A 15,962-nucleotide genomic window follows, 5' to 3' on the forward strand; every position below is an offset into this window, starting at 1 on the left:
GTAGAAGTTGTTGACTTTATAATGCTTTCCACTTGACACAATTTTCTATGCATACAATAACAGTCTGTTCAGAATTGTGTAAGGTACAGAGAAAGAAGCAAGCACCAAATTAGTCCGTCGGAAGGGGACGATAAATGGCTGACCCGTGTTAAGAGAGAGCCATATTTTTTGCACGTTAAAGACACCCTTGTAGATTTCGAAAAAGAGCAGGCTAATGCCGCTACAAGGCAGCACTCGCACCCGCAAAGTGGAAAGGGATTAATATAAGTTGAAAAACTTGTTTCCCAATCCACTATAATTAAATATGTTTAAACTAAACCAAATACCTATACCTCTTAATAACGGTTTCTTCAGTAAGAAACAAGTTGAACAATAGGATGCTGCTCACTAAGATACCTCTTTTAGTATTCGATGCACAGGGAATGATGAATATGAAAACGCATTACACAGATATTATTCTCACTGAAGTCAAGTATCTGCTAAAAGCCCAGATTTTTAGTACCCTAGAAAATAAAAACAAAATTTCAACGAAAGAGAGTGTTCACATTAAAATATATACACTTCACCATACGCCTTCAACAATGAACAAGCAATAAGCAAAATAGGATACAATTCAAAGAAAAGAACATTCGCCTGTTATAAGCTCATAACATTAAAGAAATCAACGAGTGAAGACGAAAATTAAAAAAGTAACTTAGCTTCTGGTTTAGAACATGCAAATATAGAATGTGAATGGGCAAAATAATTTTTAAAATAGGTAGCCTGAATATACCGAAGCACTGGGACAAAACAAAGTTTTAGTCGAGACATGAAATAAGTAGAATATGAATAACCATCTTGAAAATATTGGTTGCAATTAGATTTGATATTTGATATTTAAGTATACTTAAGACGACTACAGTGTGTATACTAAAGAAATTTATCCTGTTGATTTAAAAAAAAGAGGAAGATGTGGTATGATTGCCAATGAGACAACTCTCTACAAAAGAACAAAATCATGACACATAAATTAACAACTATATATGTCAACGTACGGCCTTCAACAAAGAGCAAAGCCCACACCGCATAGTCAGCTATAAAAGGCCCCGAAATGACAATTGTAAAACATTTCAAACGTGAAAACTAACGGCCTTATTTATGTACAACAAATGAACGAAAAACAATTAAACAAACGACAACAACTGAATTACAGGCTCAGGGACAGGCACATACATACATAATGTGGCGGGATCCCCTAACCTAGGACAGTGGTATAACAGTACAATATAAGAACGAACTATAAAACCCTTATTTTAACTACAAACTTACTTTAAATAAAGCTAATACTACCCATGACCACTGCCTTTTCCTCGATCTTGATTAATGCAATGATAAAAGAGATGATTTTTCATTTCCAATCGTTAATTATCCATTTTGAGAAGGTGACGTTCCCTGTCACCATCTTATGGTGTTTATATATCTCAACTTGTACGATTCGCTCGTGCAGGTAACATGCAACGTCTTAGATTTTAGCGAGAGAAATTTATATCTTATTGAAAAATTATTACACCAGGGGTTTCGATATCATAAACTAAATTTTATCATCGGTAAAAAGACATCTTCATTCGTAAATATAATTCAACATGCAGGCATCTTCGAAAGCAACAGATAGCAAAAGAATATTTACTATAGTAGTTCACAACGTTCTACCAACTCGTGATGGTGTACGTAAAATTTCCCAACTGCAGTGGCGGATCCAGGTGGAAGGTTCCGGGGGTTGAACCCCCCCTTTTTTTGGGGACGATCAATGCATTTGAATGGCCGGGACATAGAGTTAGAACCCCCTCTGTCCTTGATTGGGAAATCCCCTTTTTAAAATGGCTGGATCCTCCCTGCATTTGGAACCTTTGATTTAACAGCTTTCTTGTAAGCAGCAAGTATATATATGAAGGAGATCATGATAGCAAGCCAGGGAATATTGTATCAACTGTGTGACATGCAGGGGCAGCCAATCCATTCAAGGACTGTATTATACTCTTGAGCTGAACACGCTCATTGTTCTCCTTCCTGAAATGGTCCGGAAACATGTACCAGTTCAACCAAGATTTGAAAATATTTCTGTGTACCATACAAAATATAATTCTTGAAATATTCAAAATACATTGTCAATATTTTATAGATCTTAATATGTATTGAGTGACTGGGTAAGAGAAGGATTCTAATAACATTGGAGTTTATTCTTCCCGAGTTGCAACAATTGCCCTTTGAGGCGTAACTGTTAGTGATTGACAAAACAACACATTTACTAACTGAACAAATTCGTAACGTTACAATATGTTCAGTACTGTAGCCGGTACTGAATCGACGAATAGAACGGTGAAATACATGCAGACAAATTCCGTATTTATAGAGCTGTTCGGCATAGAGTTAGGATATTAGAAAATAGACTTCCTGTTTCACTTTCATTTTATCTAAAAAGTTGCTTTAAATTCGGTAAGAACAGTTGCCCTGAGTTGGGAACAGGTAAGGGCAGTTGGTCGATTTAATTAGAGAAATAACTGCTATAATTACAAATCATTGTTTTCAATGTGTTATAGAAGTCCTATTATCTATGTTTTCATTATTGTAAATTTCTTATCAATATTTGTCACATCTCTTGACAGTCTTTGTACTTTTAAAAAGTTTTTGTTTGTTTGTACATTTAAACTTTCATAATTTAAGCATATATGTTATACCCATATATATGATCTATGATTGAAGTAATTCTCGGCAAATATAGGCACAGTGCAATGACTTTTAATGTATTAAAATTGTTCTTGAAACTTATGAAAATATATGATATTCTATGTCAGATCATAGCTAGATGATAATAAGTGATTATCATGATTTTCAGAGACACAAAAAACAGAGTACATGACATATATATATACATAGGGTTTTATAATTTAATAATATTGAATGATGATTCTTTTTCATTAGTAACCCAAAAAAACATTTTCAGTTGTAAGAATGATCTTTTTTCAAAATGTCATACAAATGAAATGCTTAGATATAGGAAGATGTGGTGTGAGTGCCAATGAGACAACTCTCCATCCAAATAACAATTTATAAAAGTAAACCATTATATGTCAATGTACGGCCTTCAACACAGACCCTTGGCTCACACAGAACAACAAGCTATAAAGGGCCCCAATTTACAAGTGTACCATTCAAATGGGAATACCAACGGTCGAATTCTCTATATTTATTCTTTCAAAATTTTGTTTAAGAATTATTAAATATTCTACAAAAAATGTATTAAGCCAATATTAAACTGCCTTCACATACAAAAACATGGCTATTTGATCTTTTTTTAAGGTAAGAATGGATACCAGCCAATTCATCGCATTTTTCAAGAAACAATTGAAACCACCTTTGTTAGATATTTACAGACAGTATGAAAATTTAGTGGAAGCCAAGACTCCATCATTTAGTATACCACAGGGAGAAACTCCCAAGCATAAGTTTGTACATGGAAAAATCTTTGAAGACTGCATCAACCAAGCTGCAAAAAACTGCAAGGAAGACAGAAAAATAATTGAAGAATTTAAATCTTTATATGAAGAATTTTGTGAAAATCCTAGAAATGTTGAAGAATATTTTTCTGGTATGAAACAAGCTGGATCAGTGGCATGGAGTATTGTTCGTTATATGCAGTTACACCATGGGTCCTCCACCTTTGGTAAAAGAATAAAAAATGAACATTTTAAAATGCTAAGACCTAATCCTCAAATAGACTTCATACAGCCAACATTGATATATGATTTTAAACTTTCAACAGCTAAATCTCAAGAAGAATATGAACAGAAATATCTTGTTAGTGGACTAATTCAGGTTTTGATTTATTATTTGTGTATGGGTTTATCTCCAGAAAATGCTAAACTTGGTGTTTTGGTATTTTATAGTAGCTTAAATAAAGTTGTATTTTATTCCTCAAATGTTCATAAAGATGGCTTCTGTGTAAAGCTTTTAAAGGACAAGATGAATGAAAATAAACATTTAAATGACAGCGATACAGAATCAATGCCAGATTTAGAACCAATATCAACAGAAATAGAATCATTGGACACAATGCCAAAATTAGAATTATTAACTATTTAATATGTCTTTGTTAACAGTGCTATATACATAAATTGTGCAAGAATTACTACTGTATTTTGTGTGACTGTCTCTTTATCTTATAATATAATATGAATATAATATATTTCACCACCAATATCATCTTGGAACAGTGTGTGTTAAACACATTTAAGTGACTGTCTCAAGTGTACTAGATAAAGTTTTCAAAGAAACAAAAAACTTTCACTCATGATTTGGTATCATCATTATTCATAAACAGTTCAACACACTGTAGGTAAAATCAGCTTCTTATTAAATGATACCTTGAAAGAAACATCTGCATAGTAGTGCTCAGTGCATTGGTATTGGTATGGTTTGGATCCGTCTCAATGCTTAAAAAGTGAACATTGGTAGATCAAAATATGGCATTCAACACAGACCCATGATTCACACCAAACAGCCAGCTATTAATGGCCTAAAATGACTAGTGTAAAACCATTCAAAGGAAAACTAACTGTCTAATCTACTTCTTGCATATTTTTGATGTTTCATGCAGTTACTGAGAAACAGATCTCATCCGGAAAATTTTACCTGAACAACACTGAAACATTAAATTGAGGTCAAGGCCATAAGGTTATCAAATATAATCCTTGAAATCAATCCAATTAACTGCATTGTTGATCTATAATGTATACTAATTACTTTAATAAATGAAGAACAGAATACATCCAGAAAACTCAACTGACTCTAGAGCATAAAATTATAGGTCAAGGCCATAACATGTCAGTTGCAAATATACTTCTCATAACCAATCTATACACACAGAATATTGTTGACCAAGATGTATAGGAATTGAGGTACATATCTCACCCTGGAAACTTAACCTGATCACTGTAGTATCACTATGAAATTGAGGTCAAGGTCATATGAAATACAATGTGTTGATTCAGTTGCAGCAGGAGGTAATTAATAGTAATGTTTTGCCAACTACAGGCTAGACAACAATTTGGATTGTATAGTTGTAGCTCAGTGTGTTCTGTTTGGACAGTTGAACTGGTGACATAAACAAGAGAGCTCATGCTGAAACTGCTTTTTTTATTGACAAGTCTTATGGCTTTAGAAATTAAAATTAGAATCTGGCTAAAAATGTTACAAAAATTGAGCTGACCAACAAGTTGACCGTGAAGGGTGTAAAGGGACAAAATTGAAAAAAATGTCACTACCCAAGTTTGTACTTGATAGGAGTTTTGTGGTAAAAATAATTATTGTGTATAAGTTTTATAATATTTGGTTGAGGCAAACAGAAAGTAGAGAAGGTAATAAAAAAATTCAGCATTTTTCCATTTGTAAAGGGGCATAACTCTAGAACAGTAAAAGACACACCACCAAAATTCAAACTCCATATGTATTGTGTTGTTATACATGGTAGCATTGTGTAAAAGTTTCATATCATTTGATTGAGGCAGCCTACAGTTCCTGGGACCACAAGTTTCTGTTGATAAAATTTATTTATCAGTACATAAGTTAGAATGCTTGTAAACACAGAAGAGTTAAGATTGTGTTAATTTATCAGTGAGAAGTAAAATTAAATATTGCATGGTCAATAAGCCTTTTAGTTGTTTTTGATTCATTCAACTGTATTCTTGACAATGCGAGATAACTTCAAATTATAAAGATGAATTTTCCAATGGCATGATTCATATTTTTAGAACAGATATCATATCCATGCGCCTTTCAAAAGTTAAGTAAATTTTTTTGACAGGTGTAACATTGTTTTGTGACTTGAATATCTGAGCATATATCTATAATACTAAAATTACGAAGTCCAATTTTTCAGCCGTCATCACGTAAAAACGACGAATCAAAGAATTCAACTTTGTATATCACTAATATAGTACAAAGGTGTAGATTGAAAATTACACCACTCCAGGCCCTTTTGTTTTCCACGTAATTAATATTGCCAATAATTAAGAATTTCCGTGTCGAGTCCGATACCGATACCAATAGTATATTCACCTGTTACCTATTACCTAATCTGTACATTCCCAATCTGCCAGGCGCACCACCAAACGGTGTATTCAGGGTTAATATGCTATATACACGGGTCATAATCACAGGGTTGACACTACTAAATTGTGAAATAGCTACCTATTGTAGTATTTTAATCAGTAAGACTTTCTAAGATAACAAGACTAAAAGTGAGGAACAGTTTTCAATTTGTTAGTGTGCATACATGACGTAAAACAGCGAATCAAAGAATTCATCTTTATTTATAACTAATATAGGACAATGTTGTTGATTAAAAAATACTCCATTCCAGGACCTTTTGTTTTCCAAATAATTAATATTACCAATAATTGATAAGTTCCAGTCGATGGGTTCAAACAGAAAGATTTGAAAGCAGAGAAAAACTGTGTATCTTATAATCGGCATGACTTTATCAGATGACAATACTTATACTAAAATAAGGCTTGCGCATAGTTATATACCTTAATTCAGTCACGGAACCGCAATATCACGGGTGTGTTCTAGTTACATTAATAAATGTCAGGAAATGTTTATGTAGGATGTATAGAGTGTTCTGATCAATGCACTATATTTTGTGTATAAAAAGGTAGTGATAAGCATTATGAGGTTTAGATATCAAGTCAGTAACATAGGGTTTTGATTGAAATGCAATCTTTACCGAAAAACAACAACAAATGCACATTAAATATATTTTTCAATCAATGAAAAGTGAAAAACCAATTAATTAAAGTCATATACAATAACACAAGTACAAAATATCAATAGAAAAGTGTCCATGAACATCAATTTCAACAAATTTATGTATAAGTGATAGCATCTAGTTTTAGTTGCAGAACATCAATTATTTACAGTTTTCTCATCATGATCACAAAATCTTGTACATGTACAATCATCTGGCTTTTCTTTTTTGATAAAATGCAAACACATCAAGATATACAATCGTTAGCATGTTTAGTACTTGCTTATAAAATGTTACATTTTAAACCAGAATTCAATCAACAGTAGTCGTGAGTCAATTCATTTCCAATTTAAGAGAGAATGAGGTACATTTATACATAGACAATTTTAAACCATGATGGAAAATAAACAATCTAATAGTTAAACTAGAGGCTCTCAAGAGCCTGTGTCGCTCACCTGTTACTGTATTTACTGATGTCGGTCATCTTGGTTGGTAGGTGGGGTCATTAGACACTTTTTAAAAATAGATACCCTAGTAATGATTGTGGCATAGTTTGGTTAAATTTGGCCCATTGTTTTAGGAACGAAGATTTTTGTACAAGTTATAAAAATGACGAAAAAATATTCAATATTGACTATAAAGGGCAATAACTCCTTAAGGGGTCCTCTAATAATTTGATCATGTTTGACTTATTTGTAGATCTTACTTTGCTGAACATTATTGCTGTTGACAGTTTATCTCTATCTATAAAAGTATTCAAGATAATAACCAAAAACTGCAAAATTTCCTTAAAATTACCAATTTTAGGGCAGCAACCCAATAACGAGTTGTTGGATTCATCTGAAAATTTGTGAGGGGATAGATCTTATTCTGATGTACATTTAAATCTTAAAAGATTTGCCCTTAACGTCTTAGTTTCAAAGATATAAATCAAAAACTGCATTTTACAACTATGTTCTAATTTTAGTCATGTCGGCCATTTTGTTTGGAAGGCGGGGTCATCAGACACATTTTTTAAACTATATACCACAATGATAATTGTGGCCAAGTTTGGTTAAATTTAGCCTTGTAGTTTCAGAGAAGAAGATTTTTTGTACATGTTACAAAATATAACGAAAAGTTGTTAAAAATTGACTATAAAGGGCAATAACTCCTTAAGGGGTTGACTGACAATTTTGGTCATGTTGACTTATTTGTAGGTCATACTTTGCTGAACATTATTGCTGTTTACAGTTTATCTCTATCTATAATAGTATTCAAGATAATAACCAAAAACTGCAAAATTTCCTTAAAATAACCAATTCAGGGGCAGCAACCCAACAACAGGTTGTCCGATTCGTCTGAAAATTTCAGGGCAGATAGATCTTGACTTGATCAACAATTTTACCCCATGTCAGATTTGCTCTAAATGTTTTGGTTTCAAAGATATAAGCCAAAATATACATTTTACCCCTATGTTCTATTTTTAGCCATGGCGGCCATCTTGGTTGGATGGCCAGGTCACCGGACACATTTTTTAAACTAGATACCCCAAGGATGATTGTGGCCAAGTTTGGTTAAATTTGGCCAAGTAGTTTCAGAGGAGAAGATTTTTGTAAAAGTTTACGGACGACGGACGACAGACGACGGACGCAGGACGACGGACGACGGACGACGGACGACGGACGCCAAGTGATGAGAAAAGCTCACTTGACCTTTCAGGTCAGGTGAGCTAAAAATGTAATGCCAAAATTTAAAACCCATCACCCCATTTAACAAGTTCATCATAAAAATACATGCACATATACTATGGTTTTACAAAGAATATTTAGACTAATGTATGTTTAAGTTGCATTCTTACAGTCATGATTGATATATAGTGTTCAGGATTTCACATACACATGTACAGAAAGACCAATTTAGTTCATGAAGTTTTTTTTTAGTATATTTAATGCCAAGTCCACAAAGATAGGTTTATTCAGCAGGGATTATATAACCAATAACTAGGCAGAGGTTTAAGGCTTTTTCAACAGTAATACATGTTTCAATTAAATTTGTTTCTCTAGAATTGATCTTGTCTAAAGTTTTATCATCTGTACAAAAGACTTTGGGTTCCAAATGTCAATTATTTCAGATTTTTTGTTCAATTTTTCGCCATTGCTTTTTGTTCGCCACTTTCTCTGAATGTCTTTTGTAACACATATGCATCAGCAGGTTCAATTCTTTTATAATAGTTCTTTTTTTCTTCAACGATTTTAAATCCAAATTTTTCGTAAAATTTTATAGCTCCATCATTATTTACTTGCACATGCCTGAAAAAAGAAAATAAGATTATGATGAGAAAACAAAAGGAATCCAGATTCCACAATAAATTGTGTTGTATCTGAGACAAGAACAAATAAACACATAATCTGTAAGTAAAGTCAAGGTTCTGGATTTTCCCCCCAAATTTCTGTCATTTTGTAGAACTAGAAAGCTGCACTAATTATAAATGAACAAATCCATACAAGATGTCACAAAACATACACAAACCTCTATCACCAGTTATGCTGTATGAATTGCATGAAATTTTATATAGATATAGGAAGATGTGGTGTGAGTGCCAATGAGACAACTCTCCATCCAAATAACAATTTAAAAAGTAAACCATTATAGGTTAAAGTACGGCCTTCAACACGGAGCCTTGGCTCACACCGAACAACAAGCTATAAAGGGCCCCAAAATTACTAGTGTGAAACCATTCAAACGGGAAAACCAACGGTCTAATATTATAACTTTTTTTGTGCAAGAGTTTTAAGAATACTATGTGGTATGCAAAAATATAACACAGCAATTAATCGTATAACTTGAAATTGCAAGAGAATAATCTTCATGATCTTGTACCTACCAGAAAGAGGGGAACATTTGCACAAATGTGTAATGCAGATGAGCATTAGACTTCTTATAGAGGGAAACACTTGCACAAATGTGTAATGCAAATGGGCATTAGACTTCATATAGAGGGAAACACTTGCACAAATGTGTAATGCAGATGGGCATTAGACTTCTTATAGAGGGGAACACTTGCACAAATGTGTAATGCAGATGGGCATTAGACTTCTTATAGAGGGGGACACTTGCACAAATGTGTAATGCAGATGGGCATTAGACTTCTTATAGAGGGGAACACTTGCACAAATGTGTAATGCAGATGGGCATTAGACTTCTTATAGAGGGGGACACTTGCACAAATGTGTAATGCAGATGGGCATTATACTTCTTATAGAGGGGGGGGGGGGGGCACTTGCACAAATGTGTAATGCAGATATGCATTAGACTTCTTATAGAGGGGAACACTTGCACAAATGTGTAATGCAGATGGGCATTAGACTTCTTATAGAGGGGAACACTTGCACAAATGTGTAATGCAGATGAGCATTAGACTTCTTATAGAGGGAAACACTTGCACAAATGTGTAATGCAGATGGGCATTAGACTTCTTATAGAGGGGGACACTTGCACAAATGTGTAATGCAGATGGGCATTAGACTTCTTATAGAGGGGGGACACTTTCCCAAATGTGTAATGCAGATATGCATTAGACTTCTTATAGAGGGGAACACTTGCACAAATGTGTAATGCAGATGGGCATTAGACTTCTTATAGAGGGGAACACTTGCACAAATGTGTAATGCAGATGGGCATTAGATATCTTATAGAGGGGAACACTTGCACAAATGTGTAATGCAGATGGGCATTATACTTCTTATAGAGGGGGACACTTGCACAAATGTGTAATGCAGATGGGCATTAGACTTCTTATAGAGGGAAACACTTCCACAAATGTGTAACGCAGATGGGCATTAGACTTCTTATAGAGGGGGACACTTGCACAAATGTGTAATGCAGATGGGCATTAGACTTCTTATAGAGGGGGACACTTGCACAAATGTGTAATGCAGATGAGCATTAGACTTCTTATAGAGGGGAACACTTGCACAAATGTGTAATGCAGATGGGCATTAGACTTCTTATAGAGGGGGACACTTGCACAAATGTGTAATGCAGATGGGCATTAGACTTCTTATTAACAAAATTCAAAATCTAAATTATAGATAGCTTTGGCTGATATTTTTTCAATTTTGACGAACAATTTATTCTGCCTTAATCATGTGATTTTTTTTTTATCACTCCTTTACATGTTTTAGAGTGTGACTTATTCATTATGGAAACAATATTGTAAAAAAAAACTTACAGAAATACATTATCAAAATTTGCATCTTCCTCACAGATCTTCAACACGTGCTTTAACATAACTGTACCTGAAAAATATCATCATATATTTGAATTATTTACAATTTTGTCCTATTACATGTTTATGTATCATCATCATCATCATCATGATTGTTTAGTTTTTAAACTTAACAGAATAAAAATTATCACCATTTCAATCATTAACATTTGATAAAAGGTCTAAGATATAAATTTACACTTTACACCTTGTGAAAATAAGGTATAATATGTATGGATTATAGTACAGTTCTTAACAATATATACATGTATAGTATAATTTTGTCAATTATCTTAAAACTGTACCACTCTGCTCTTAAAAGTGCATTAGCTGTCAAATTCATTCTATCTATTTGACTCAAATTCTCATATTTGCTTTATAACATACTAAAATGTACAGTCAAATTATAAAAAGTCTAAAATAAACAATTGATGATGCATGTACTCAGTAATATGTATCAGCATTTGAGTGTATTTTAGTCTAAACATCATCCAATTAACCATTGAGGTGACTGCTGAAGACGCCCAATGGTTATATATAACATTATATAAATTAATTGAACTGAAGGTCACATAAATACAGGTTGAATTCTTTAATTCTTTATTTAACTGCAGACACACTTAGTGTACAAGAGGAGTTTGGCAAAAAGTGAATTATCAGTTCACTAATTGACTTTCATAAATGATTGAACCAATCTTATTATTTTTTTATTATTTGTTGTAGCAAATGCTCCTTTAAATCTAAGCTATGACTTTAACTAAATAGCCTACCTATATGTAATTTTCTATATGGTGCCAGACATCCTAGCTATGACTTTAACTAAATAGCCTACCTATATGTAATCTTCTGTACGGTGCCAGACATCCTAGTGTCATTATGTATAATCGTCTCTGGTTATCAGATGTATCAATACGACAACAAACAGCACCAACCACAATGTCATTAAAATAAGCTGGAAATTAAACAAGAGGCTCTCAAGAGCCTGAATTGCTCACCTTAATTCGTTTGGTTAAATCTCTCATCAATGATTATTTTGGCTTTTCAATTTATTTAAATGTTTTTTGGATCGTCCTATTTTCTTCAAAAGCAAAAAAAAATCATTTTCTCCTATGTTCTATTTTAGCCATAGGAGCTATGTTTCTTGACATACAAGGAAATAAAATATAAAATTTATACTAGATACTCTGAAACTCATTTAGCCTAAGTTTGGCTGAAATTGATACAGCAGTTTCTAAGGAGAAGATTTTTTAAAGTAAGTCAACATGATGAACAAATTGTGAAAAAAGTCTTTAAAGGGCAATAACTCCTTAAGGGGTCAATTGACAATTTTGGTCAAATTGACTTAATTGAAGATCTTACTTGCTGAACATTATTGCTGTTTACAGTTTATTTCTATCTATAAGTTTAATCAAGATATAAATAAACAAAAACAGCAAAATTTCCTTAAAATTATCAATTCAGGGGCAGCAACCCAACAACAGGTTGTCTGATTAATCTGAAAATTTCAGGGCAGATAGATCTTGACCTGATTAACAATATTACCCACGTCAGATTTGCTCTAAATGCTTTGGTTTTTGAGTTATAAGCCAAAAACTGCATTTGACCCCTATGTTCTATTTTTAGCAATGGCGACCATGTTTGTTGATAGATCATAACTTCGAATACAATTTACAAACTAAATACCCTAAGGAACATTCAGTTAAAGTTTGGAAGTATTTGGCCCAGTAGTTTCAGAGGAGAAGATTTTTGTAAAAGATAACTAAGATTTACGAAAAATGGTTAAAAATTGAATATAAAGGGCAATAACTCCTAAAGGGGTCAACTGACCATTTCCGTCATGTTGACTTATTTGTAAATCTTACTTTGCTGAACATTATTCCTGTTTACAGTTTATCTCTATCTATTATAATATTCAAGATAATAACCAAAAACAGCAAAATTTCCTTAAAATTACCAATTCAGGGGCAGCAACCCAACAACGGGTTGTCTGATTCATCTGAAAATTTCAGGACAGATAGATCTTGACCTGATAAACAATATTACCCCATGTCAGATTTGCTCTAAATGCTTTGGTTTTTGAGTTATAAGCCAAAAACTGCATTTGACCCCTATGTTCTATTTTTAGCAATGGCAACCATGTTTGTTGATAGATCAAAACTTCGGATACAATTTATAAATTAGATACCCTAAGAAACATTCAGTTAAAGTTTAGAAGTATTTGGCCCAGTAGTTTCAGAGGAGAAGATTCTTGAAATAGTTTACGACGACAGACGACGACGGACGCCAAGTGATGGCATAAGCTCACTTGTCCCTTCAGGACAGGTGAGCTAAAAATGAATAAAGTTTCATTAAACATGTTAAATGATTAATCTGACAATTCATATAAATATGTAAATATTTCCTAGAAAATAAAATAAATGAAAGAGCCCAATTTCACTGAAAATCAAAACAGAGGCTATAGGTATTAATAAATAGTATGATATGAGTACCTGGTAAAAAAGAGTATTCTATTTTTATTTTTACTTAATTGCAATCAGTTATGTTTGCTTTTTGAACATGTACATCTTATAATCTAGCCAACTTTTTTTGGATGTTTTCTCTCCATCTATGATAGTTTACAAGAAAGTATCGAAACTTGCATTTGTAATTGACAGGGAGTCATTTGATGATTTTGAACTTTCTGTAACCTTTAGAAAATCTTTAAAGACCTTAAAAAGTATAGGCTTTGCTTTGGTCGTATCACATCTTATACATTGTTATATATCAAGTGTTGTCAGCTCTCAATCCGCTAGAAACAATTCTAGATCATTGTTATAAACATACCAAGTTTTGCTAGCTCTCCCACTTCTAATACATCTTTATAGAACTTGTCATTGTAAGTCACAGGGAACACCACTTGATTCAACAACTTTAGCTGCTTGATGTTGTGAGGAGTTATGTCCCCTAGTTCTGTATGACCTCTGAAAAGAATAGACATAATCAACTTTAGTAACTTCAGCTGCATCATATCATAAGAATTCATATGTAAATATATATCTTTCTTCGATGACCTGTGAAATCTCAGTGGTGCTAAAGTCAATTTAACAAGTTTTCCCCATTTGTCCCCAACCTGTTTTTAATGATTGTAAATTGTATTATTCCAACATTTGACATCTTTACATGTACTGTTGCAAATGGTACTTATACATCCTCTACCATTTCCAGCCAGTGAAACCTCATTTGACACCACCTTATAAAATTCAAAATCCGGTCAGTTTTAATGGCTCGGAATTTCCAGACCGTTCGATTTACATTGTCCGGAAATTTGGGTCTGTAAAATTTTAACGGATTTTAAATTTTATATTCACCAGAAGTCACGTGCCGTTGGTAATTGTGGGAAATCTTTGCCAAACAAAATAAATATTCCCCCACTTCAAATGGAATCTTATCTTGTTTTATCCTTTTCTTTGGATATTTCTGGAAATATTTTACATCAATATGCACAAAAAAGGTAGGATTTTGTAACTACGTCATGTACGTAAAAATTTCTAACCGGCAATTAAAGTTTCTTGTCAAAATTAGATTTCAAAGTTCCCCCCAAAATTTGCTCTCCAACTCCAGCCGTAAAAAATGGCTTCAGCATAATGACGTCGTAGGAAGGCGTCCCAGAAAAATAATAAAATAGCCTTGCCAGACGTCATAATTATTTGGACTAGCTTAGACCCCAATGAGACCCACTCAAATCCAGTTTAAAATAATTTACATGAAGCTTAATAAGTATATATGTTCCTGGTACATGTGGTAAGTTGTACCACAGGCAACTGTTTCTAATCATGGGGAGGTGGATATATATATATATATATATATATATATGTATATAGATAGTCGATCTTCCCATGGAAGGAAACAAGTGCCTATGAGTTGAATAATAAAATAAAACAGGCCTGGGCTAGATAAAAAAGGGGGTTACGAATGCTATTGATCCACCAATCGATTTCAGTGCACACTTGGTGAACAAAAGGTAGCAATAATAAATACACAACTCAAAGTAAAGATCACAAATATGCACCTTGTCATTGTAAACACTTGATTAACATCAACTAACTGCTCACATGTGTTCCCGCTCCAAAACCGGAAATAAACAAAAAATGTTTTGAATCGGTCCCTTAATTGGGTAAAATTAAATGCTGTTTTGATTGGAATGAACAAAAGTACGATAAAACAAGTCCGTTATAAGCCAGAAAATTTTCCGGTTTGTTAAAAGATCGTCAATATTCCATGACTTTTCATTTGAAAAGGACAAATAGTATTTTAAAATATACATAAGTGCAATTGTTGGCAAATAATTGATATTGAAATAAATGACAACAGAGACATACAGTACATTAAAATAATACAAAATTGTCAAAAACACTATTGTAAGAAGTGGCGGATTCAAAAAGGGGGGTAGAGCATCTTTACATTTTTTTTAATTATTTAACGTGATTTTAGCCAAAAAAAGGTATGAAAAAAGTAGACAATTTTATTGTGCGTATTGTTATGCGTTTACTGTTCTTCATTGGCTAGAGGTATAGGGAGAGAGTTGAAATCTCATAAACATGTTTGACCCCGCCGCAATTTTGCGCCTGTCCCAAGTCAGGAGCCTCTGGCCAAAGTTGTTAGTCTTGTATGATTTTTCATTTTAGTTTCTTGTGTCATGATAATTCGGAGTTTAGTAGGACGTCCATTATCACTGTACTAGGAAATATCTGAAATTTAAAACTCAACTGATTTACTCCAAAAGTAGCACATGGAGGTATATCTTTTATTACATATTTGATTTAATCAGGTGAAAAAAATTAAATACGGGATCAAATCTGTATCGTATGCCCTTAAAAACCGCCGGGTTCACTGGAACCAATTGACCAAACTAACAACTTGACACGAATTGGTTGATACGAATTGGAGTTG

General features: G+C 33.2%; 2 protein-coding genes across 3 annotated transcripts; one reads left to right on the forward strand and one right to left on the reverse strand.

The window, feature by feature from the left end:
* Window positions 1–2,409: 2,409 nt before the first annotated feature.
* LOC134698881 (uncharacterized) lies at window positions 2,410–4,165 on the forward strand. 2 transcript variants are annotated; one of them, XM_063560558.1, is made up of 2 exons: window positions 2,410–2,502; window positions 3,337–4,165. In XM_063560558.1, the coding sequence occupies exon 2, from the start codon at window positions 3,343–3,345 to the stop codon at window positions 4,117–4,119; it is 777 nt and encodes a 258-aa protein (XP_063416628.1). In that variant the 5' UTR covers window positions 2,410–2,502; window positions 3,337–3,342; the 3' UTR covers window positions 4,120–4,165. The 2 variants fall into 2 exon arrangements, with proteins under 2 accessions (XP_063416628.1, XP_063416629.1); XM_063560559.1 differs by having other exon boundaries at window positions 2,410–2,472.
* Window positions 4,166–6,786: 2,621 nt separating this feature from the next.
* LOC134698864 (N-alpha-acetyltransferase 50-like) lies at window positions 6,787–15,221 on the reverse strand. The gene is made up of 5 exons (XM_063560540.1): window positions 15,082–15,221; window positions 13,857–13,993; window positions 11,866–11,985; window positions 10,998–11,064; window positions 6,787–9,075 (listed from the first exon to the last, which is right to left on the reverse strand). The coding sequence occupies exons 1-5, from the start codon at window positions 15,087–15,089 to the stop codon at window positions 8,907–8,909; spliced, it is 501 nt and encodes a 166-aa protein (XP_063416610.1). The 5' UTR covers window positions 15,090–15,221; the 3' UTR covers window positions 6,787–8,906.
* Window positions 15,222–15,962: the final 741 nt, after the last annotated feature.

The sequence above is a fragment of the Mytilus trossulus genome, unplaced genomic scaffold (genome assembly GCF_036588685.1).
Source record: "Mytilus trossulus isolate FHL-02 unplaced genomic scaffold, PNRI_Mtr1.1.1.hap1 h1tg000024l__unscaffolded, whole genome shotgun sequence".
Lineage (NCBI taxonomy): Eukaryota > Metazoa > Mollusca > Bivalvia > Mytilida > Mytilidae > Mytilus > Mytilus trossulus.

Bases quoted from the DNA above. Each gene is read 5' to 3' on its own strand.
- LOC134698881 (XM_063560558.1), top strand. From the start codon at position 3,343: ATGGATACCAGCCAATTCATCGCATTTTTCAAGAAACAATTGAAACCA.
- LOC134698864 (XM_063560540.1), bottom strand. The intron at 11,986-13,856 runs GTATGTTTATAA...TTTAATTTCCAG, and splicing joins GGGAGAGCTAGCAAAACTTG to CTTATTTTAATGACATTGTG. The intron at 11,065-11,865 runs GTAGGCTATTTA...GATATTTTTCAG, and splicing joins GTACAGAAGATTACATATAG to GTACAGTTATGTTAAAGCAC.